This window comes from Numenius arquata, chromosome 18, assembly GCF_964106895.1.
Source record: "Numenius arquata chromosome 18, bNumArq3.hap1.1, whole genome shotgun sequence".
NCBI classification, from domain to species: Eukaryota; Metazoa; Chordata; class Aves; order Charadriiformes; family Scolopacidae; genus Numenius; species Numenius arquata.
In genome coordinates, this window is record NC_133593.1 from 2,398,280 (window position 1) to 2,424,019 (window position 25,740).

At 43.0% G+C, this 25,740-nt stretch overlaps 1 protein-coding gene across 2 annotated transcripts in view; it reads right to left on the bottom strand.

Moving 5' to 3' along the window:
* Positions 1–25,740, bottom strand: part of AUTS2 (activator of transcription and developmental regulator AUTS2) — an 801,330-nt gene that overhangs the window by 577,352 nt on the left and 198,238 nt on the right. For both annotated transcript variants that reach the window (XM_074160428.1, XM_074160426.1), the window contains exon 2: positions 4,799–5,008. In XM_074160428.1, the coding sequence (XP_074016529.1) occupies positions 4,799–5,008 (210 nt within the window). The remainder of the gene's footprint in view (positions 1–4,798; positions 5,009–25,740) is intronic.

Here is a 25,740-nt window from a genome sequence, read left to right on the forward strand (position 1 = left end):
AAAGATGGGTACATGTAGTGCTTAGAGATACGGTTTAGTGACGGGTTTTGTTAGTGTTGGGTTGATGGTTGGACTTGATGATCAGAAAGGTCCCTTCCAACCCAGACAATTCTATGGTTCCCTGAAGTCTGTCCCACGCTCTGCGAGTCAGTAGCGATGTTCCCTTTAACTTCAGCCATGCAGAGCCAGGCCTCCAGCAGCACAAACCCAGCTCAGCGCAGCCGGCAGGGCTTGCAAACCCCCCCACTGCCCTGCCTGAGATATTTTCACCACCCAGGTTCCTTCCTGATCCAGTTTTACAGTCGCTGAAATCCACTGGCTGCCAGTAAAGTAATCCCAAATCCCGGCAACTACATAAAAGGAGATTCAAGCCTTTATCACCCATTTTGGGTGCGTGCGGGTTGTGTGCGGTATTTCCGAGGTGTCTGACCTCACACTGCACAAATATATACCCCCTTTTTCCCTTGCTGCTGCACAGATCTACAAGTTGGGAGTCAAAGAAGTGAAGCAGTTCTCCGTGGTTGCGTATAATACTTGTAGCTGCTATTGCACTCCCAAAGCCCACCCACAATTTCATTTTCAATTAACAGCTCTTAGAAAAGCAGTAATGAAAGCAGTTGCTAAAGAGCACTCAGATGTCATTGAGAGACTGCAAACCCAAACTGTAAATAGCACATTGTAAATCGCTTGTCACCACAGTCAGCTCTCGCTGGAATCGCACTGCCGGTGACAATCAAACCCATCTGCTCGGCTCCCCGACCAATGTCACCACAAACCCTACGGCGAACGCCCCCCTCCCGCTCCGCTCTCGTTACCTGTCATGTACAGCCTTGTCTAGGAGCGTGCAAAAGCCATTCCTGACTGTAAGCGTGATTAAACACAGCTCACACAACAGTTATTTCACCCTCGCACCAGAAGTTTGCTGCCCTGAAGCACCTCTGCACCCGGGGACAAGTGTGCAATAACTAAACCTGCAACACAATTAACGACGCGATGCTCACAAGCGACGGTGGAAGGGGATGACAGTGGCCATCCAGATCCGCCATTGAAAGCCTTAGCAGCCTCAAATTTAAGATGTATAGATTCAGGGTGAGACTGCCAAGGGGATTGTGGACTTCATTCTGAGAAAGAAAAGCTTCAGCACTTCCCTCCCTTCTCTTTAATTGATTCATGTAATGGGCTACGAGGTTAAAGCTAATAGTTTATAATGCTTGTAGCTGATGACTGCCAGAGTCAGCGGTGTATCTTTTTTTGCTGTTCTTCTCATTTCTCCTTTATCTCATTAAAATTTACCTCCTAATTCATTTCTCCATCATGCGTTTTCTTCCCTTTGTTCATCATCTGCCCCGTATTTATGACCAGTTTGTCGTCTCCTTTGCACTCACAGGATATCTGGGACTGGGACTTGATATTCTGCAGGCGTCTTTGGAACCAGCAGGTTAAGGCAGAGCCCAGCAGCAGTTGGCTCTTGAATATACCCAGCGCCAGCTAAGGTACCACTTGCCCAGCACACAGATTGTTGGTTTAGAAGCATATGCCAAAGACAATCCTTTTCTGCAAGAAGGCCTATGAATCTCCCAACAGATAAAGAAAACAATGAAGGAAATGGTAGAGGCAGCAAAAGTCAACCTCTTCTGCTCTTTCCCACTGAAAAAAGAGAAATGATCCTTCCCTCTCACTATCAAAATACAGTCAACACCCCTCCTGCAAACTCATTGTTTCCTCGTATGCCCCACTCAAACCTCAAGGAACAAAAACTCATTAAACGCTACTTTAAAAATTTTGCCACCCTTTTACTAGTTTAAAACGTTCACTTTAAGATTTCCAAATGATTTTTACAGAAAACACATAAAAACACGCCATCACCAATTAACGTAAAGGAAATTAAATTTAAAACGCTTGAGAAATATTCTGATGAGTCTTATGTTTGCTTAACGCCAAATACTAAAATTTCCTTGAGGCATTTAATAAGTACATTTATAAAAGCTCACAAAGCAGAGTTCAAAAGTCTTCTCGCTAGTAAAATATGAGCCTTAATTAACCTACAGTTTCACATTTTCTGGATTTCAATAAACCTGTAGGCATTTAAGCATAGCTGGATAAATACCTGCATGAATACTGCAAGGATTTTCTCTGAAAACTAATTAGCAGTCCTTCCAATAGCTGACTTCAACTAAATCTGTTTGACGAGGGAGCTTCATACCGTAAATCCTGCATGAGAGTTACTTGAGCAGATAACAGATCTCACAGAAAGGCGTATCAGACAGACCCGTTAACTACTGGTAAAACAACGAACATGATCTCCAGGTATAAAACATGTCCCAGGAGGGACAGACAGACTGCAGCCAAGGGCTTGGGCCAGCACGGGAAGGCAAGTGACAGCACCGAGATCGCATCCTGCCACTTAACTGTAATATTCCCATGTGCCAATTCAGGATTCCTCCAGGGACAACAGGGGCAAGATGCACTGTTTACATATAAAATATATAGCTCTAATATAGCAAGGACACCACATACATCCAGAAGCATAGTGAACTTTAATTGGCTTTGGACCCTCCTGCTTTGCCAAGCACAAAACACAGAGGCCCCAGTTCTTGGCTTGTTGTCATCTGAGAAGGTTGACAAGAAACTTTACTTCCCATCGAGAGCCCAGGAATTCAGTGGGATGGAGCTGGGTGGGGAAACAAACCCAAAGTGTGCAGCCAAGGGTCACTCTAGGAGAAATGGTGCTGCACGATCAGAGAAAACCATCCTCAGAATTTATCATTCTCCTCCTTTTTTGGAGGTCTTCACTATTTGTCTTGAACGAAGACAGAAAATGCTTACCAGAAATGCTATATATAAAGGTCGTGGGCATGTCTTTTTAAATAAGCTTTATAGTCTTTTCCATGACATCTTTTTTCCACATCTAAGTGCCAAAGCCACTTGGATTTGTCAGCACCTAAACTGTTCATGAGACTAAAGTGTTCTTATCTAAGGAGCTATACCCCTACCAAATGTATTAAATTTATATTGAGCAAGATATTTTATTTCCTCTCAGCCTTATCCCTCAGGAATTAAGCAGAGTACTCAGATTTATCAGCTGAAAGGAAAACCATTTTCCATGACATTTGTCAACTCAATACCTTCCAAGCCAGTGTATATTTATTCCTAAAAACATAACCTCACAAATAACCTCCATCAGCAGCGAGGCCAATTCCTTCATAGCTTAAGTAGCGGGTGGAAAGGTTTCACCTGACAGTAGGCTGTGCCAGGGGAATCAAATAGGGCAAAAAGTCAGCTTTTACGAAGGGCAGTTCATGCCACACAAAGCAGATACATTTACCGTTTGACATCCTAAAAGGGAACAGAGTGAAGACCACACAGGTGAACACAGAAAACAGCCAAGGAAACACAGCAGCCCTCAACATCGACTTACAACCATCGCATCAGCTATCCTGAAGAGTTTCCCCACTTCCCTTCAAAATACAAAGCAAAATTAAATTAGAAGAAATACCTTGAATCGGTGTGGTAGTGTGGAATACGCATTTTACAATTTGTTTGCTTTGCTGTAGAATGCACTGTATAATCTCTTATTTTATTTCTATATACAGTGTAGGCTTAAAAATAATCATGAAAACTTACTTTTTACCAGCTTCTGCAACTCTGAATATCAAATTGAATACGAGTCAATGTACTTGTCATCCTCAATGTTCCTTCCATTTCCCTGAGCTCACAAAATGAGCAGCAGTGAATTCTCACTATTTTCTAAAAGTTTCTCTGCAAAGCAATGTCTAGTTTTCACCAAAGGAGGATGAAGACTGATTCAATGAATATCAACCGTCTCTGTTAGACACATAAATCTTGATTAAGGAGTCATTAATATCACTGAAATTTAGGTCAAAACTGACCCCTTTACTCTTACATTAGATTTCAGTTTTGCAGACAATGAGCCAAATGACCATACAGGCACATGCTCTACTTAAAATGCCCAGCTCTAATTTAGTCTTTTATATGTATCAAACACACAAGGGATAGTTATTCAAAAAAAAAAGTAAAACATAGCTTTTTTTTTTTTCTCCTTCATCCTGGTCACCAGAGAAACCACACTCGTCACACTTTTTGCTTTTTTAAAACCAAAAGCCACCACACTGCACAGTCCTGAGCCAGAGTCCAAGATTTCCAGCCCCAAGCTCTGTCACCCTGGACGCCCTCTGCTCCCTTGTGTCACATGTGTGCCACAGCTACCGCAGCAAGGGAACACCAGCGCTGGGAAGGCAGGAAGTTCTGGCTCAGGAGTAGGTGATTAGTTACCCAAAAGAGCACACACCGGTACCACTGACATCCTACAAATGAGCTCCTCGCAAGTAATCAGTCTTAGAGTTTTGTCTTGATTAACAGCTGCCACTTTGGCAATTACCTCACCTTGCCCTTGATGTTCAAGGGAGTCTTATGCTTCCCCGTACCAAGCTTAAAGACAAGAAGGCATATTTATAGCACAAAGTTGGCCTAACAACGTAATAGAGAGACCACATTTGTTTGCCCTGACAGCCTCACAGCCAGCCTATGGAATGCTCTTCTAACCTCTGCACATGTATTAATCAGCTCGGCTCTAGCATCAATACGCCACTTGCTTTCCCACTCAATTCATCTTTTCTAGGACCAGGACATGGTACCACGTGGCACCCGAGCGCACAAGATTAAAATGACTATGAAGGGGTTAAAATAAGTCATACCACAAAACCAGAAATCGGCTTCTACATCCCAAGTGCCAACAGGCAAAGTCCCCCCTCCCCGCAGCAGAAAACTCATCTCCCACCTGTCTGAGGCCCTTCGGTAGTTTCTTCCTTTTCCCAAGGTGCTGGCAAAGATTACGATCATTTTCTCGGTCGGAGCTGTACTGGTGGTGGTGAAGCCTGTTCTTTTTCGGAAGATACGACAGCCCATTGGTAAGTGCTTCCCGTTTCTTCTTGGCTAGAGGATTCTGCCGCTTCTCCACACGTTCCTGAGGTTTCAGAGCTACGTCCTTCTGCAGAGGGAAGGAGAGGGGGAAGGAAGAGAAGAAAAACACAGTGGTTAAGATATGGCTCTGATTTGGTTGACCTCTTCAAGCAGCAATTCTAGGTGACTAGCAAAGCATCTCGAGGCAATGTTACAGTCACCAGAACAGCAAAAAGCAGTCTTTGCTGGTGTTCACTTCATCAAAGGATAGGCAAATGCAAAATAAAATCTGTAAGATGAAGAGAGTGCACAGAAGCAGACACGTACCCCTTTAGATTTCATACCATCAACCTCATAACCCTCAGCCACATCTCATATCAAGTGAGCACGCATTCAGAAGACAGCATATATTTCTAATGTTTAAATTAACAATCGTCTTTGATTTAAACAAGGCTTGGATTTTCACATTTATTTGTATTATTTCTTCTATGTGACAGGACAAGGCAAGAGCTGACCTAAATCCAATTAAAGCCAATGAATCTCAATTGACTTCCGTGGATGTTTCCCTCAGGCCTGATCTAAGCAGAAGATTTCCAAATCTCAGGGGGGTGGGGAAAGTGCAAAACATAGAAAAACCAGCTCAAAAAACAGCTTGTATTTGAAAAATTTGTTACTGACCCTTCCTTAAACCCCAGAATCAATGTCTGTCTATAAAAAAACACTCAAGTCTTGTAACATAAACACGAGTTTTGTCACTTAGCCTACGGCTACTGTATTTTCTTACTGACAACCTAAAACACACATACGTCATATTTTCCTTTCAAATAAATGTTACTTGAAAAAAAAAATTCTCCAGTAACACAATATTAAAGGAGGAAGAGGTTAGAGGGTCAGCGGGAGAGAGGAATTAAAAGCTATTGGAAAGGTGTAAATGACAATGCGTATTATGCATCTAATAAATACAATTTGCCAAGTCACACCTACTCCAGTAACTCCATATGTAGGAGTACAGTACTTCCATGAGTAGCATATTACTTAAATAGTGTCACACTTTAAGCATACTCTACTAACATGCCTCTAAACCAAAAGCTCTCCGTGCCCTACCATCAACTACTCTATGATCTTGTAAGCCTTCATGCTTCTGTTTATTGTCACTTAATATTATAACTGACAGCAAGAAAGAAATTGGGCTGCTAGCTCCTGCGTCACAAAAAGATTCAGATTCAGGAGAATATAATTCAAATTATGCCACCTTTTAATGCAAAAAAAAGCCATGCCTAAAGGCAAAAATCATTTTTGGCTTTAATTAAAGAATGCTCCCTAAATGCCTATCTAAAACACAAGAGCTTCACAAAATTCATAACTAAAACCAATGAGAACATTAATTAAATTGAAGACAGTCAACGTTCAAATTTGATATTTGGTAAAAAGAATAATTTTTCAAATGTTAAAGAAGGGAGTATAGAACAGAAACTGTAAAACACATTTTCTACCTTTTCTTCACCCATGAAACCACAGGAAATATCCTAAGCTTTTCTTCCCATAGTTGTACTCGTACCAGAAAAGTTCGAAGCTTTATCCAAGCTCATGAAAAAAATCTTTAGCAACCTTAGTTATAAAGCAGGATCAGTATTTTAGGAATGTCATGTCTCTCTTCTCTGGTTCCTCCAGCTATTAAAAAAGGAGTCAGTAGTAGCACTGATAATCATAACCTGCTTTGAGTGAAAAGCACCGTACAGCAGCGGAGACATCTGGCAGAGCAAGCCCAAGGGGAAATAAAGCAAGAAGAATGACTTCTCTGAGCACACCTTCCATCTCCTTTCCCAGGAAGGTTTTAGATCTAGATATAGGCCACAAATGCGCGATGGCAAATTCTCAGGTGTTATATATTAAGGTTACTATTTCACCAATTCTCACCATCAATAGCTTCATAAAACATCAACTACGGCAACTACAAATACCCGGTGACCTCCTGAATAGCAAAGGCAGAGCACCTCGCACAGCCATTCCCGCACTCAGCCCCATTCAGCTACACTTTGTTAATTAAACTAGAAAACCAAGTAAATTAAACTGGGAAACCCACCGAGCACCTTCAACTTGTTCAATGCACTCCATTGAAACAATGAGATATTTTATCATAGAACAGATTTATGCCTTAAGATAAGTATCATCACGCTGCTAATGATAAACATAAATCTTTATTTTTTCAGATCCATATCAAAAAGCCCCAGTGCATTATGAATAGCATATTATACCAGCACAGGACTTCTATTAAAATACAGAGCTCGTAATTGTAGATAGAAATGCTATTAAGAGGATTCACTCTAAATGTGAAAGGTTGAAGAAGTGAAGAAAGGGAAACTTTATGGAGAAAAAAAATATTCTCCTAATGACTAAATAGCTTTTGTGGGAGATTTTTTTTTTTTTTTTCCCCCCAGCTCGGGATGTAAATGAAACAGTGGCAGGCTTCCAGAAACTTATAAAATGTCTAATGGGGCTAGCACTGCCATCAAGAAATTACTAGCTCCCATTAGCTTTAAGGAGGGTGTAAGATGGGTCAAATTTTGCACATCACTATGGGCATACCGGGGATAACCTTCTCCGTAAGAAGCCCATGTTCAAGCCAACTGCATAAAGTTTCATGAGTTGTCAAGATGCACCTAAAGCAAAGTTTAGCTCATGTCAGAATTAGGATGAAAGAATCTCCGCATGCACCTACAGGAAAGATGAGCTGCAGCTTCACAAAGCCTTCTGCAAACCCTATGAAAACGTGTCTTCCAAGACAGAGAGAAAAATTTGCAGAAATCTCCAAAAATAAGATGCCTCCTGCTAACAACTGACGAGAGGAAAGAGAGCTCCATATTCTGCAAATTGTGAAAGTGGGCCTTAAATCCAGTTTGGTGGGTGAGCCTACTATGAAATTTAGACATAAAGATTGGTGTTTAGACAACCACGTTCCTCCAGAAGAGCCGTCTGCTTTTCACCAGCTGACATCGCTGCAGAGAAAATTACAGAGTGCTGTGGGTCAAACCCCTGCATTATTGAATTGTACAGCAGAACCTCTCATTGCTTTCAACAGATACACAATTTGGCCTTAAATTATATATGTATATAGAAATATATACTAAATTCTTCATCTGCAGACCGGAGTGCAACAGGACATGATAAAAAAATAAAAGCTTAGACACAAGCGGATAGGATGTATTAAAACTAGCTTGAATACTTGAATAGAGATCACCGGAGCGTTGATCCTCCTGTTTGAGGGTGCAAACTGGCCAGGATTGTTGTGGACACAGCACGGGAACAGCAGTGCACGGATCCTGCCCTCTCAGAAGCTGCTGGGCTCGGCGGGGGCGGCGCTTGGCTGGGAACCGTGGCCCTGCATCAATCACTGCCCCACTTTCTGCCCTTTCTCCCTCATCCAATTTTTATCTTTCTGTTGTTTAGATAGGACAATAGCTGTACCATGCTGTGTGCTAGTACATTAGCCAGCACAATCTTAATTACAGACTTCAGGCATCATCATGATTAGAGTAATAAGCTGTAATTACTCTAAGGTGACAGGACTGCACAGACCTTATCTACATAGATAAGGAGATGTAGTAATATTTCATGTCGAGACGTATTTTTCAGCAGCTACCCATGGAGTCGATTCAAACTAAGTAGCAGACCCTGTGAACAACACATTCAGACATTAATGGAGGTTTTTCTCCTCTCCTGCCAGCGTACAAGCCCACACATTATTAAATAAATCCTACAAACATATTAGGCATGGTTTAAAACCATCTCTTTCAGAGATATCTTTCATCAGTAAAGTGCCTTAAGTGTATCAGGAAGGTGACTTAAATGTATAAATATGTAATTACGTGCAATTCAATACAAAAGCGCATTAATATTTATGAGTGTACTGTATAATCTAAAAAAATTTCCATTTGTTTTATTTCTATTGGGCACATTAATCAACCTGCTCCCACCGTACGTGCCGTAGCGGGGAAGAGCCGCCCATGCTGCACAGCCTCCCGCCGCGACGTCAGCGCGCAGGAGGGCTGCCGAGGCCTGACGGGGTGGCACCGCAATCATCTCAGCACCAATTAGTATTAACAATTGCAATCCAAGCCCTGCATCTGACGCGGGGAGGAGAAGCAGCCTCCGCGGGTACATCGGATAATTTCTGGAGGCGGGAGGCCCGAAGGACACGCCGCGTTCTCATCAAGCATTAAGCTTTCAGGGAACTATGCCTGATTTATTTCAGGAGAGTCCCTCTTCTTGCTATGTAAATGACAGCTCATTAATTATTAATCAGATCCCTCATCCAAGCACACCGCTTTGCAGGGTACACACTTCACCCCCACGAATCCCATCCGAGAGCCCGTCCATCGCTGCTGCCCTTTCCCTCGGCCCCTTTTCTCCAGCCACCTCCCCTCTGACGACAACTTAAAATTAATATGAACAACAGGGACTCTGTCACGCCCCTTATTGCAGGATTTTGCTATGGGAACACTTGACGAAAAGTAAGGCTGTGAATGCGCTTGTGTAGCAAACCCACTGCAGGCACTTAGGGGGATGAACATTTCAGGCGCTGCTCCGGGATTTCAAGCCTCGATCTTTCCAAACTGTCCCTGTGGATTATCGTTGCTAGAACCTACTTTCTGAATTCACACTGAACTGACCCTAGTGAAGTGCGACTTTTAAAAACTTATTGAAAGCAAAAGTAGATTACAGCGCTGCGCTAATAAAACCAAATAATAACTGTATCAGGCTGCAACTATATTCCAGTTATTCGCTCCTCAGGTTCCTGCTAAAGCCCACAACAGCTTTATATCAGAGCCCAACAATTTATCCTTCACTGCAGCAATAAAATTAAGTACAAAGAAATAATACACATTTAAAACCCCAAAATTGAAATGTCAATGTAATGCTCCACTTAAAACACAAATAGTTAGAAAAGCAAGCTTGAATCTACCAGTTTGCCCACTATTCAGACATCCAAGCATCAATAGAATTGTAGGATAGGTACTTCTGGAGCCTTTCATCTATTTTCAAGGTACAAGCAATTCCCATTTGATCAGGAACACTAGTGCAGAGGGAAAAGCTAATTAAGGGGGAAAAAAAAAATACATTTTGACTAGAAAAGTTGATTTTAAATTCTTGCCGAGTTAGAGACACAACTGTAACACAGACTCAAAAAACGACATGAACAGAAACCCTGACAAAACCACCACCTCCGTATTCGCTGGGAAAATTTGTTACAAAAGTTTAGCTTGCAAGAAATTAGGACGCCCAGAGAGTACGGCCAAGAGAAATGCAGTGGCTTCGTTAGCAGCAGGCAGTGGGTATCGTTAGCGGGGAATCCAGTAGAGCAACACACTGAGGCAGCTGCACAAACCCAGCCAAAACCCTCTCAAAAATCAGGGAACGGTATCAGTCTGAGGGTACCAAACACGCCATCGCATCTTGACAGTCTTCATCAACTCACACTGGGGTTTCTCTTACATTTGGGAAGAATTTTTATAGCTGATGGATGAAAATGCCCCAAGACTTTAATACCTCTCGTGCGCATTTCACAATTTTAGTTCTGGCAGTAACAACAAGATGTTAAGGTCTGAAAACGACGCGCTGACTCGTCCCCGCAATCTTTCAATATCAGAAAATAAAAACAAGATGTTTATAACAGTCATTCGTTCCCCTCCAGATAGGATAGTTAAATGCACTGTGTATTCTTCCCAATGCACCATTAGTTCTTCAAAAGCACTTATCTAGGGGAAAAAATTGCAAATAGTCTTAAAACAACACCGGGGAGAATGGAAGGCAGGTGAAAAGTGCAATGCAAAAGAGAAAAGGATTCTCAAATGCTGGAAATTATGATATTTTAGGACACAAGGAACTGGTGGAGACAGCCAAGATGTCAACTGTAGTGGGTGCAGCAGCCCATCCACTAATCCCAGCAATTTCTTCGAGTCGCAAGACCTCTGCAGAAAGGTTTAATCTTATTCTGTTTGCTTTGTTTTCAGAAAATTACAATCCATTGCCTCCTGCATCTCTCTGGAATCTGAAAACAAAGTGGTTCAGTGTTGTGCAAAAAAGGTTGTGCAACGGCCTGAAGATGAAACGCGGTACCCGGCCGCAGGACGCCACGTGGTGATTACAGATGAAGGCAAAACAATAGGAAAGCAAGTTGCTGTCTGCTTGAGATAGGTTTTATAAAAGCGCTTCTGGAGCAAAGAGATTGCTTTGATTTTTTCATCCCAAAATCATTTGTTAACAATATCATTGATAAACAGAAGGTTCCTTTTCAGGTGCTGCCAATTTAAATTACACACAAAAAAACTACATTAAAGCAACATTATTGAGGTTATGAAGTCAAGGACTTGGAAGTTATTAAAGGCTGGGATTAAAATGGCTGCAACCACCACCTTAATTCAGGCCTCTTGTGCATACGCATCATGATACAATCTTTAATTACCTGATCGCGTGCTCGCATTTCCCTCTGCAGAATGGAAGGTATTCAGCTAATGAGCAGCCACTCAGGATTTTGTTTTCTCCTCTTTGTCCAACATGTGGATCTAAAACTTGTTTACTTACACTCCATTCACACCCTCCTCTGAATGCACTATTATTAATTTCCTCAAGGGCTTTTTGATGCAGCCTCTCACTACGGTATCAGACACCCAACAAATATCAATGACCTATTCTACAGTTTAGCCAGGTGAAGGTATTTCACTATTCCTATTTTATAGGTGGCAACAACAGTCCTGACACGTTCGGGTCAAAAATATCCGCTAATTTTAAGCGCCCATTAGGAAGCACCTAAGATTTGATTTTTCCACAGAACTTAGCTCCACAGAGCACTTTATCTAATGAAGCACAGCCTTCATTGATTTCAACAGCTACCGGGAGTGCTGAGCACTCCTCCAAATCAACCTTTAGTAAGCACCACATATTATAAGGACACAGATAATGACTGTTTCTAAAGTATGTGGTGCGATCGCCTCCCTCAATGCCACATACTAAGTAAGAGATGGAGGCAGAGGTAAAACTGAATCCTAATTACATTCAACAAGAGGAAACCTTCCTGCAATCCTCTGCCTCACCAGGCACCTTCCAGCTTCGCCAACGGGCAGGAAAGGGCTTCTACAGGAGAAGAGCCTTCCATTCCAGAGTAAGGAGGACCTGTTTGAGTAAATGGCTTTCAGGATCTTCAAGAGCTAAAGCAGGCCATTATATCATTAACAGCAGCAATACAATTCATAAAACGCTAGGGCCAAATAAATTAACAAACCACAACAACTTGGAGGAACTTAAATCTGTAGCTGCCTGCTACATACAGCCATCAGGCAAATGGAAACAAGGGATCCTGCACCCGTACTGCTCCTCACCTCAGCCATGGTTATACACTCTAAATTGTGTTCTACCTGGCATTACTTAAAGAATATATGGCTGTCTACTCGACTCTGCTCAGATTTTACACCATTTATTGTTGTAGTGGGACGGCAGTCACTCTTTAGCACAAGTAAACTGTGACTGACTTCTGCTAACACACCAGACCTAAGGAAGTCATCTAAAACAAGTATTGTACTCGGCAAAATAAATATCCTTCCCTGTCCATAAGTTCAGCCAACAGACCATGCCTTTCTTCAGCACACTGTGTGTTCGGATACAGCCACTCTATTTCTCAACAATTTATGACACTTGATACTTCAAACGAGATCTGCATTGTCCCTTTGTGATTATTCACACAGGCTATGCAGTATTGTTTCTGTGCCCTACCTCAATAACTCCCTCACATTTAATTACACGTACGTGTGTGTCTAAGTCTCACTGCATTCAATGGGATTTTAGCAAAATCCTTAAACTTATTCTTCTCTGTTTAGAGACTGCTGAATATGAGCATACACTCCAATTTTTACCTTGACATGATAAAGAGCATGTTTAAAAAGAAATTTTATTCAAGTATTTGAGTACAAAGGATTAAAACTTACTCCTACACACCAACTTTGACAACAGCAGAATGGAATTACTCAAGATTTCAACAAAGGCACCCAGTTCTACACAACAGCTGTAGCGACTTAGCTGAAAAGCAAAATGGACAGTCCTATACAACATTTTTCATAGTGTTCACTAAGCCTAGAGATGCTACACAAAATAAATGTGTAGCTGCAATCTCAGACTACAATGCCAGCTGCTGAGCTGAAGAGGCCCTATGAAATCAAAGCCGGCAACAACTAATGTCATACCTGATGATGAAATCAGAGCAATTGATTCCCATCCATTTATTTAATCTTTTTCAAACATGATGTGGTAATCTCAGCCTTATCCTCCCATCTCAGTTTTCTCCCTCAAAACATTACACCGTGCCACACAACAGTTGTGGAGAACAGTCATCCAAATTATTGGAGTCTGTGCAACCACAGTTAGGAAAAAACCTCCTCTTGGAGCTCGTGTGGAGAAGGAGCTGAGCGATACCAGCTCCCATGACAGAAACACTCAGATGCTTTTCTTGGGGCTGCCTGGTTCTGTGGAAGGCAAAGCACCCACAGACTGCTCAGACTCTGCTCAGACTGGCTTACCCAGAAACTGGTGTAATCCTGGCCAAGAGAAAGAGATCCTGAAGCTCTCACTCCACCCAGCTTCTGCCGGCCTGGAAGTCCCATCATGATTTTTCTAGGGATTTTTCTAGATCTTACCCAAGTTGCTAATGAAGTTCAAGGTTGCCTCTTTCTTGAAGATTTGACTAAATCATCTGACTTCATTAGACCCGTGACTCTGCCTTTTTTGAGTACATGCTGACTGAAATACCAGCCTTTCCTAGCAAGAAATCTGTCCCCTCCACTGGCATCTGGAATAGTCTTTGCCACATTCCCTCCAACTCCTCCATGTACAGTCTTTCCAACTTTTCAAATCATCTTTGATAAGTACCTTTCTTTCATACACCGACAACCTTTATAACTTGGCCAAGCACCAGGGCAGATCTCACAGCGAACAGGGCTGTTCCTGCCCTTCTGGCCCATCACGGCTCTGTCAGCACCAGCTCCGGCAGGATTCAGGGCACGACTCCGAGTGCTTCCAACACACCAGGTATGCTGTGAGTAACACACCACTCCATCCCAGGCACGCTTTACAGACCTTACGTCCCCCAGAGCTCACACAGTCGGCAGCCCTGCAGCCAAGGAAAATCCATTCCCAGTGGCCCTGGGTTGATTTCACAGCGCTGGGCCTTAAACAAATGTGCTTGATATACCCCACGAGCAGCACGGCCACATTCAACAAAGTGTTTATTTTCTTTGTTTGAAGAATGAAAAGAAATAAAAAGGGGTGTGGAGAGAAAAAGAGTCTCTAGGGATGCTCACTTTAAATCTTTGTGCCAACAAAGAGGGGTTCATTGCTCCTGCACTCTCAGTTATAATTACGGATTAGGCAGAGACAGGGCAGCATTAAGCCAGCTCCTAAAACAAAGATGAATTTGGATTTTTCCCCTGTGCTAAAATATACCAGTTGCACATTTACAGTAATTACCCCATATTTTATACATCACTGTTATTTTATATAGTCACACCATGCACAGCAACGTCTTGATCTGCTGCAGAAACGCATTCTCCTGTGGGCAGAGGCTGGGATTAGGCATGTTTCAGGCAGATGCACCAAGTTCAAGGGTCAGCTTCATGTCCCAGCAGGGCCAAAACATTTTCTCCTTGGAAAATGGGATTTTCGTGGTGGAGAGAATCCAACTGAACAGTTGTCAAGTACCAGACCGAGTAATATGAAACACAAATAATTTCAGTTCGTCAAAATAATTGAGCAACTCTTCGGTCCTACACTGAAACTTCTGGAATTTTTTCCTGTCACATAGCTTTCTGATTTGCACTTTTTGTTCCAATCTGGAATGGAAGTAATATATTAAATTTCAACTTTGTCCCCAAAATAAAAATCTGTCACGTCTGTAGGTGTAGTCGTTCAAAATCTGCATGTACTGACCAAAATACACGTGCTGTCTCAGGACCAAATTACATTGCCTTCTTAAACAATACTTTTTTTCAAGTAAAGAATATGACCCCTTTTAACCTGGTTTATTCTATGTCCAAAAGCATCAGTCCTTTATTTTTGCCCAATGTCCTGCCAACTTTACCAGGAGACTTCTGCAATGAAATCCTATTTCCCTCCAGCGGAGCCTTTGGCAGGAAGAAGACTGTGGGCTCCTCATTCTCCAGATACATATGGTGTTCGCTGAATAATTCAAATGGCTCTTTCGTTGGCAGGCCACGGACTGAGGCTGAGGAGTTAGTGGGCCAATAAATCTTACATTTAAAGGGTATTTCCCCCCCCCCCCCCCCCCCCGTATTGGTAAGGTTAGAGCAAATGGATGTGGGCTTAGGCGGCTCTCATCCCTGCTATTCCTGCGCTAGGGCTAAACAGATGACTTCAGCCTCCAGGCTCTCACACTGGCACCATTCATTAGCACAGCACTCAGCATTCATAAAAAATGTATTATGGTTTGTAAATCAAATCAGAAGCACCTCTGTATTCCCTGGCTTGTGGAAAGATGGTACAGCACCAGGAAAGTCCAATGTATTCTAAAGGTCTCATGATGCTCACTAAAATACCACAGCCAGAGACAGGAACTGAGTGGGGACAGCACAGAGGAGGCTTTGCTGCCCCAAGACGAGACCGGAAAATCTGCCCTCCAGGAGCCAAGACAAAGAAACCACCGAGACAACATACGGAAAAACAACCAGGGAACTGCGTTATATAGCGAGAGACCGAAACATCCACATCATTTAGTTTTGTGTTCACAAATGAAGCCGTACAAACATGCCAGGAAACCGGAGCCGTCCCTCTGCACATGCCAGCAACAGGACAAACCCAGCTCTTTGGACAGAAAATACAGAAATAAGCAAGGAAAAGGACAGAATCAGAAGAACTACTCAGGGATTTTGCCAGATGGTAAACGTTCCAACCTGCAGATTTTTTAACCAAACCAAAAACCTCCTTGTAATAACGGGTTGTAATTATTGAGCTTTTCAAAATACAAACCTATTTTGAAACAACTCTTTTCCATCTTGTGGGTCAGGAAGTCAAACTACTTAACACGCTGGCTTTTCTGTCTTCTAAGCTCCCACTGTCTCATATTCCTCTTGATTTTCTTTCTCCTTCTCTGGGAACCACTTAACTCTACCGCTGTTCTTGGCATGTGGCATACAACCTCACACAAAAGACTGATGAAGGCAGATTTTAAAATGAAAGAACAGTGATTAGAAAATAAGGGGAGCGAGAGAAAAAAAGGAGAGCTCAGATAGGACCTAGAGGACTGCATCACTTAAGGCAAGCTTGGCAATAGTCTTCATTGGGAAAAGGATCAGAACCTTTGTGCAATTAAAGGGAAAAAAAGAAACAACGGTTCAACTTCCCATCTGCAAAAGAAACCTCCTTCTAGCATTCAGGCTGAAAAAAATAGTAAAGAACAAAAGTTTAAGAAATAGAGCAATATGTAACCTTTCCATTTGCTGGCTTATTCTTCCCCTAGGAAACAGATACAGTGAAGATAAATTTGATGATCAAAAAACCAGAGGGATTACATTCTTGTACAGTGCTGATCATTGGCAAATCCCCCTCTCTGCAGTTCAGAAGCACAGCTTAGCATAACAGACCAGATTTATCATTGCCTTGTCCTTCGCACCACTTACAAAGCAGATATAAGTTGCTCCTATCTCAAGAGTCCTCATCCACATACCCAGATGAAATAAATACCAGAACCATTTTGTTGTTACTCTACAAAGGTATAAGCTGCTGTACCAAATGCAGAGAATCAGATGCACTGGATAAACGCCACACGTGCTTTCTGTCTTTATTGCTCCACTCCTCCTAATTCCTGACAAAGCTTTTGTTTCAGCTTTAAGGCAGTGGATGCTCCACAGTCTGTGTGTCATCACCCAAAAAACCCATCAGGTGTATTCAGCAGCTCCTACAAGGGGAAACAGCGTTTTTCCCCTCCATCCTGTACTTAGAATAGAGTCTCCAGTTAAACAGACACAGAAGATGAATAAATAAATAGGGAAACTCAGAGCTGAACTACTTTCTTCAGTTTTATTACAGGGCACAGACCCTGTAAAGCTACCTCGTACACCACAGAAAAAAAGAAAATTTCCTTTAAACAGTTGTGCTGTGGCTGAAAATATGATGTCTTTTGCAAATATTCAACTTTTTTAAACTACTTTGTGGATAGATCTTTTAAAACTGAAGTGTCCTCCAATATTCAGGGCTATTCAGTGGCTGGAAAAGCAGTTTCTGTAATATTTCTTGTTTATAGCCACCTAGAAGCTACAAATTTAACTTGGTAGGGATGCACAGTCAGGGGATGCGGTTCCAAAACAGAACATCTCAAGTCAAGAGCTTTGCTAATGCCTCCAGCAAACTTGCAAGGAGTTACAAAAGCTGTGAATCATACCGCTTGAGCAATACTTACATTCAAACCACACTTTATCGTATACCCGGCTGTCTCCACTGAACTCGTAACCATTTCTTCTGTAGAAAGCATCCAAACTGCTGTCTCTCTGTAAAAACTTGCCTGGAGCAGAAAGCAGATAAAGCTCTGCAATGCATCTCTCGAGAGCTACGGAATATGTTGAAGAGAATTAGAACCGTAAGCAGGAATCAGTCTGCACTTGGAAGGAAACCTTTGCTATTAAAGATTTGTTTTCTAAGCTGCTTGGTGGTGCTGGTATCCAAATCTCTCCTGTCTGATCTTATCACAACTTGTACCCTGCCAGGCACAGGATTAGAGCCGACCGGACTGAGATGGTAAGTTATTAATGTGGGTACTTGGAGACATATGTTGAAATTCCTGATCTTCCACCGACTCTCTCTGTGACCTGCAGCAGGAAGGCTAAGGCCCAGTCCACAAAGTGGGCATTCAGGGGCCTAAAAGTATTTCATTCCCATTGACTGGCTTTCCAAAGGAAATAAATGGCTTTGTGAATTTGGGCCTTTAGCCCTTCCGTGCAGCAGAGCTCATCTGTAAAATGGAAGTAAAACCACATACTACTTCATCTGTGCCTCGTAATGCTAAATATATAAAGAGGTAAATGGATCAGGCACCACAGGAACAACAGGGGCTGCACACACGCTTAGAAAAAGCAAAGACGACACTGCAAAGGTGGTGTGGGTTCATGGAGTGGTTGGCACATCGCCCTCCGGTCAGGCCTAGACCAAGGCAGCCATCTCTGGATATGAAATGTAACCGTGTCCAACTGCTACATGCCATAAAATATCTCAGGGCATGTGCTATTCATTAATTTATTTTGGAAAATAAAGTAGCAAAGTCAATCTCTCGTCTTCCAAGCTTCTGCGGCCCTCTTCATGAGGCCAAACCACCACAGGCGGCGTGTGGCTGGGGCAGCCCCGTAGGACCCCTATTCCCCTTCCCTAATTCTTCATTCTAATTCCAGACAGCTCTCCATCTCTGTCCCCCTCCAGGAGGATCAGTCTCCTCCCGTCTGCCTCACCACCAGCTCCCCACATCCTCCTCCTCTGTCCTGGCCAGTGCCTCTGCTTCACCAGGAGCCCTCTCCTATTGTCATTCCCCACCGCCACCAGCTCTCTCCACGCAAGTTGCAGCCTTTGAAATCAATACAGACCCTTCTTTCTCCTGGGGTTTGAGAACTTGTGATGCCTGCACAGGAGTGACGAGTGGGGAAAGGGAAGAGAAGGCTGCACTAAGCTGCCCATAACCCTTGAACATCCCCAGAACAGCGCGTAGGAAGAGCAGCACTGCTTGGACACAAGAGACGGTATCTTCTCAGCCTGTGCCAGTCCCCTCTTCCCTCCTACTTCCCGAGAGTCAGACCCACCGCGTTTGCGGGGACCATTCGCCTGCCCAACGTCACGGAGATGCAGGGATCCTTTAAGGCCACCAACACACTCTCAGTCACAGGGAATTCAGGCGCTTCATGTCAATGCCATCCAGCTGGTACGAAGCCCCCGTGCAAGCAACGCTCCTACAGACCCCTATGGATCCCACCAAACTGCCAAACGCACTTTGGCACGTGGAGTACAGGAGACAACTCCTGCGAGGAGCGGTGGGAACAGGCCTTAGAAGAAGGAATTTGGAAAGGTCGTCCCTTTTTTTCAATTCTATAACCTGACCCCTGCTCCCTGGCATCTTTTGCATCTCACCGAACTAGAGCACTCCTCATAAAAGATCGGGACAGAAAATCCAAACCAACACTTCAAAAAGACACCCAAACTCTGTAGTTTTATTTTGAGGCAAAAATGACCTCAAAAACCTGGACTAAACAAACGCCTGGAGTGAAAAAGATGGAATAAATTAAAGGATATAATTATGGCTGGGAAAGGAGAGAAGGAGGTCGCTCAATAGGATGAAAGACGGATTTGAGAAATAAGAAATGAAAGGAGGTGTCAGCTTGAATCAGCCAGGCTGAAAAATGCTGCTGATTTTGACTGACATACTGAGAATTTCCGATTGCAAACTCTTCCTCTAATAAGCTGCAAATTCACCTCTACACTTTTACTTTGATCTTAATGCAAATGTTTAATAATGGACAGATTTAATGATGTTCAGGTGCTTATTGGTTCTATCGGACTTGATACTGGAATCAATCTCCCCCTTTAGAAAGCTTGGGTTAATGGTGAAGTTTATTAAACTGCATGCAGTCATTCAGAAAAGATCAATAGAGACATGATTACAGAGCAACCAGAGGATTAAACATGAGATTTATCACAAAATTAAACTGAATTAAATGTTCTCTGATAGCACTTGAAATGCTGTCGATACTCTTAACTGATAATCTATGCTTTCTGTGTTTACTTAACAGGCAGCAGGGATGTCTGACTCAAGAAAATGACTATAATGTAAAAACATAAACTGCAAAGATTTGCTGAGAGCATTAAACCTCACCTAGAAAACCATTATTTCTTCCTGTTAAAAGAGCAAAAGCATTTTGCTTCTTCGCCCATTTCCTATTTAAGGGGGGGTCGGATACAGCTCTCTCACATACCACACTTCTGCAACCTCCTTCTCAGGACCATTATAGGATGCACAGGACTCTAAAAGATACTATACAGGGTTTCAACAAAATATTTTCTTGTTTCCTCCCATGGCAGTCTTCACCTCATTCACATTTTTTTTTTTTTCTCCTTTCTTGCATTCTTGATGACCTTACTAAATTCCACCCCCTGAGAAATTTGCCAGCCTTCCTGCTTCTCCTTTCCCTCTGGCTTAGCCCAGTTCCCTCCCCAGGCTCAGACACTCAGACCTCTCCTTAATTAGGCCAGCATAGCACTGTGCTGATTTCTCCCATGCTCTCTTCCAAAAAAAATTCAGTTGCAAGCATAAAAAACTAGGAGCACCCATCACCCAGCAACCCAGTACCACTGGCCTAAGAAACAGAAAAGGAAGTCCAGAAAAAAATAATTCAGGAGAGAAACAGAATCTAAATTCAGACACTATTCTTCTGGGACGAGATCCATCCCTGCACCAGAGCTGGAATTTCCCAAACCCTGCTGTGTCCTGAGGTCTGTTATCAGAATCACACAGAGAGATTATTGCCATCTGCACTATAATAATGTGGTTGGCCTGGTTTTGAGGACCAAAACCTCAAGTCACAGCAGGAGAGAAGGGGGAGGGAAGGAAGGAGGGGAGGAGCAGGAGCTCTAGAGCACACAAGAGAGCAGATGCAAATAACCAACCACAACCTCAACTTTGATAAATTGAGTGTCTTCGTGTTTCTGTGGCTTCCAAAATGGTCACAACATATAAACTCTACTGAAGAGCTCCTATAAGAATTAATGTTTGTGTTCAATAAGCAAGGAGGCCGAGGGACGTCAGCTTCCAGGATGCTTTCTTCCTCCTGTTTTTCAGAGAAGGGCTGTGTCTCACCATCCCCTCCACCGAAAGCTTAATAAACATTGATAAAACACCTCAAAGGAAACATGACCATCCAACAGCAAATAAACCACCCAAAACAAAAAACACCGAAAAAATCCCTCATCGACTATCACGAATTGCATTTTTACTGACTTACAGGGCTTAGCTGCTTTCTAAACAGGCTCAGCTATCCCCAGCGTACTTTGCAAAATTCAATCCAGTAATCCAATCCCAGATGCATTACGTGAAATCTTATTTCTCCAAGCTCTAGAAAAGAACAAGCAAAAGGAAGTCTTTAGGAACACTAATTTGCCAATAAATACTGACTGAGCCAAATTTGCATTTGCTGCTTTTTGGGTGGAAAATGAAAGGGAGAAAAAAAAAAAAAGCTGCTGAGTACTACATCCCCTCATTAAAACTTCACTTGTGGATAGAAAAGATACCATGGAACACGTACCCTGAAATTAGCCCAGCATGTGCTGCCCCAATAAACAAATCCTCAGAAACTAGATTAGAGTCATTCCCACTAGGCTTCCACTGCAGAAATCACTACCAGTTCTGTCCAGAAAAGGAAAATCTCTGTAATATCTAATAAATGGAGCAAAACAGCTAAATGAATAGCAGGGCAATAGCACAGCATGTTTTTAGCAGCAGCCAATGAAGCTATAGTCAATACGCACACTGGCTGTTAAATTTTACATCAATACCATCACACAATTAAGTCACTGAACGCCTGAGCAGAGTAGTAAAGCACTCGGTGTTATGTGAGCTCTGAGACTGCGTGTGAGAGCGAGGGAAGCAAAGATTCACCGTGGTGCTTCAGCGCTAAGAGAAAGCCCGTGTTTATGGCTTCCTCTATATGCTTTATGGGACGCTCCGCAGATGACACAGATGGCATTAGTAACACACGAGCGCTGACGATCACTCGGCTCCACGGCTCTGATGCTAACCCAAAACGGCAGCTGGTTTGTCGGGAGGGCAAGGACCAGGCTGGCAGCTGCACGTGACATTACACATCCCGCTCCGACAGCATCCTTCTGTCTCAACGCTCTCCTGCAGGACCCCAATTCCTCTCTGTTTGAGCTGACTCACGGGCTCTCCCTGCTGCTGCCTGGCGGCAGGGAGACACACTGCCCTTAGAAATTGGGATTCCTTAATTCCTTACATATGGAAAAAAGGCAAGGAAACCCCCTATGAATGCAGGTGCGCATCTCAATGTACCAACTAAAACATAGGCTGAAGCCAAGCAGGTAAAAGCAAACACTTGAAATGTCACTTGAAAAATGTGATTTACCAGGCAGTTATTTCCCTGCAACTGCTGTTCTCTCAGAAACAAAGGCCATTACTACATTTCTTTCTCATGTGAACAAGCAGCATGTTGGTTCTGATACCAAAGCACCAACCCATGTCTGTGTGATGGGCCGAAGTGGTGCATGTTTCTGCCCCGGTATGTGGCAGCACCGAGCTACAGCCGGGCAAGGTGAAGGAAACCAAGTAATTTCCAACAGGAGGTTCATCCCTGCCAAATGTGCCCCCTCTTGTCCCATCCCATAGTTAAGAGATGCTGGACTTGCTTTTTTCCACACCCCCTCCGGTCATTAGGCATGGGGATGTGGGGCAATAAGCAGATGACAACTTGGGACATGGGGCTGGAGGAATTTCTGTGGCACAAAAAAAAAATACTCCTCTCCCTCAAAAACCTTTTGCTGTGTGGGCTGTGTTTTATTAATAATGGTCAGGATAATAAATTTGTCAGTAATGACAAAGAAATTCCCTAGAAACCGGAGTGCTCAAGTGTCACTGAAACTACATCTATTTAGCAAACAGATGAATGCCTTTCACTGAAGACTGTCGTGTGATTAAGCATCTGTCACGGCTCACACAACGGCTGCTCCCACCTCGGTACCACAGGTAGCTTCACCGTTCTTTTATACAGACGTAAAGATGATCTTGATGCGAAAGGAGATCAGCAACTGAAAACCCAGTTAATGAACTGACATGTAAGTAGTGGGTCATTCCTACAAGTCTTCTACTTCTGATCCAGAGAAGAGTGAACGAAGGTGGTGAAGGGTCTGGAGAATAAGTCTTATGAGGAGCGGCTGAGGGAGCTGGGGGTGTTCAGCCTGGAGAAAAGGAGGCTGAGGGGAGACCTTCTCGCTCTCTACAACTCCCTGAAAGGAGGGTGTAGCCAGGGGGGGTCGGTCTCTTCTCCCAAGGAACAGGCCATGGGACAAGAGGAAATGGCCTCAAGTTGCCCCAGGGGAGGTTCAGGTTGGATATTAGGAAAAAATTTTCCACTGAAAGGGTTATTAAGCCTTGGAATGGGCTGCCCAGGGAAGTGGTTGAGGCACCATCCCTGGAGGTGTTTAAAAGACGGGTTGACATAGTGCTCAGTGACATGGTTCAGTGATGGGTTTCCATCAGTTAGGTTGATGGTTGGACTCGATGATCTTAAAGGTCCCTTCCAACCCAGACAATTCTATAAGCTTAAGTTTTTATTATCAGATTCATTTCAGTTTTACAAACAAAAGAAAATGGATTTTGCTTTCTGACTTACTGGATTTAAGTTTGAGTTGAAGGGACTCATACCTTCATCACAGGGTGTGAACTTTTTGTAGAGGGATTTTTCTTTGGGGTATGTTTAAGTTTTTACAGGGACTGAGACGCTGAATCTATGTTAGTAGCTCGATTTCTTAAAAATTTGGGGTGATAAGTCAGTCAACGGTTCTGTTTCTGTTACTTTTAGCCTTCTGAGCAGTACTTTTCCCACGTGTGCCCGGCTCAGCAGTCACTGAAACTGGAGGAAGTTTTGTGGGGAATTTTCATGGGATTTGTTTCCTAATGCACATTCCAAGAGGTTAAGAACAGCCAATACACTGGTGAGTACACAACTCTGCTCTCCTGTTTTCATAGCTAAAAATTCACGGGAAGTCCCAGTGAAAATGTGGCTGAGGGACACAGGTTAGCGAGCTGGTTGTCCTAGGGTAGGAGACATCAAAGATAAAACTTGGTCCATTGGAGAAGAAAAAAAATGGCCATGAAGGGTCTTTCAAAACAAGAAATTGAAACAAGAAGGAATCAGTAGAAGACCGCTTGTACAGAACATGGCTGCACCTCAGAGAAGTGGTCTGAACGCCTTTCCCCACAACGTGAGATAAAGAGAAAGAAAAGCAATGGGCAGTGAGACAGACATTCAACCTGGAAACACACGGATGTGGTTATTCTAATTCACACCAGCTGAGAATCCGCTCTAATTAAAGGAAATATTTCTGCACAGAAGAAAATGAAGCATGAGATGCTCAACCTAAGGCCAAGCAAGTGTCAACAGAATATTAGCTGCCAAGGCTAACGATTACAGGGACTACTAAATATCACGTGGCAGGGCACAGATGGATCACCTCAGGGACAACAAGCAATAACTTCTTCGTAACTAAATGATGGTTCTAGGTCCACACACTGCTTACAGCTTATTAGAAAAAGCTTAGAGCTGTATGAAACAAGGTTATCAGAAATTCTTTCACTGTGGATCCTAAACGTTTAGACCAATATGTTTGAAAGTCCAGTCTGCTGAAAACCATCATAAAATCAGAAAGTTTCCAAGTGAGGGAGAATAGCGGTGGAGGAGGACACGGGGGAGGGGAGGCCCTTCTCAGCACATTCCCAGCGGAGCACAAGCACACACAGTACCGTTTGGGAGGCAACTTTATTTGCTCTTAGTAGTAGATTAATGAATGTAATTACCTAACATTGTGGCTGTGAATGCCGCAAAACTGTAATTTATAGCATGCTGTAAAGTTCTAATGTGTTTTTATGTCCATAAGCTGCTTAACCATAATCTAATGCACTTGTACACAAACACCCTCCTAAGTGGCTCTGAGCTAAGCAGCGAGCACGAGTCCCCCTTGCCTGGATGCTTCTGCTTTATGTCTTGGTAAACCAACCTTTCATGGTGGGCATCTGAGGAGAAGCAGCTGCTAATGATAGGAAAAATTTTAAGTCCGGTGGCAAGAACTTCTTTCCTAACTTGATGAAGTAAGTTCCTGGCTGGCCAAAGCAGTAGAACTGATAACAAAAGCACCAGTCTCTTCCAGGGGGTGAGCAGAGCAGTGCAGACATCCCTGGTGAATAAAGGGATGGAACACGGACTGTTGGCCAGGTGGAGAGTGAGGACTTACCCCCACTTCTTGCTCATTTTGGGCTCTCATTTTGGGCTCTCAGGCCCCTTCGGTCCCTTGGCCAAGGCGAGTACGTGCTGTGGATCTCAACAGCTAGGACACGAAGCAATAATATAATCCATTTACAGCATCGTGCCATTCCCAGAGAGTATTCACAGTGAAGTACCTCAAACAAAACACCTGCTTTCAGCTGTGACACTCCTCTGCTTGCTGCTGGCGAGATGCTATGGTCACTTGATACCTTCTCTGTTAGAGAGGAGAGATGTGGTCAGGACTCCTGAAGTACATGCTTATTGTTGCCACTAACTCATTTAGGCAAACCATTTAACTTCTTTATGCCCTTGCTTAACCATCTGTAAAATGGGACTAATAATAAACCTCAGAGGGATTTAGTAAGGCTTAATTAAATGGTTTGTAAAGTGCTTTGAGATCCTCAGGAGAAATGTGCTGTGCAAGTGCAAATTATTATTATTGTTACAGTGCCTTCTACTTCCAAGACAGTTAAATATTAATGACCCAGTCCTCCTAATGCCCAGTGATACAACTTTCCTGAATAAGAAATTTCTCAGCTAAAAAAAAAAAAACAGGAACTAGTGGCAGGACATAAGAAAATTTTCTTTCTTGCTCATTCATAAGTAGTTGGAAACAGTAGATAAAAGTAAATATTTTAGTATGTATTAAACTAAGGACATGGATCCCAAATGCATGTGTTCTACACGCAATCAGTTCAGAGCCAAAGCCTAATGTCAACTGTGATCACCAAATCCC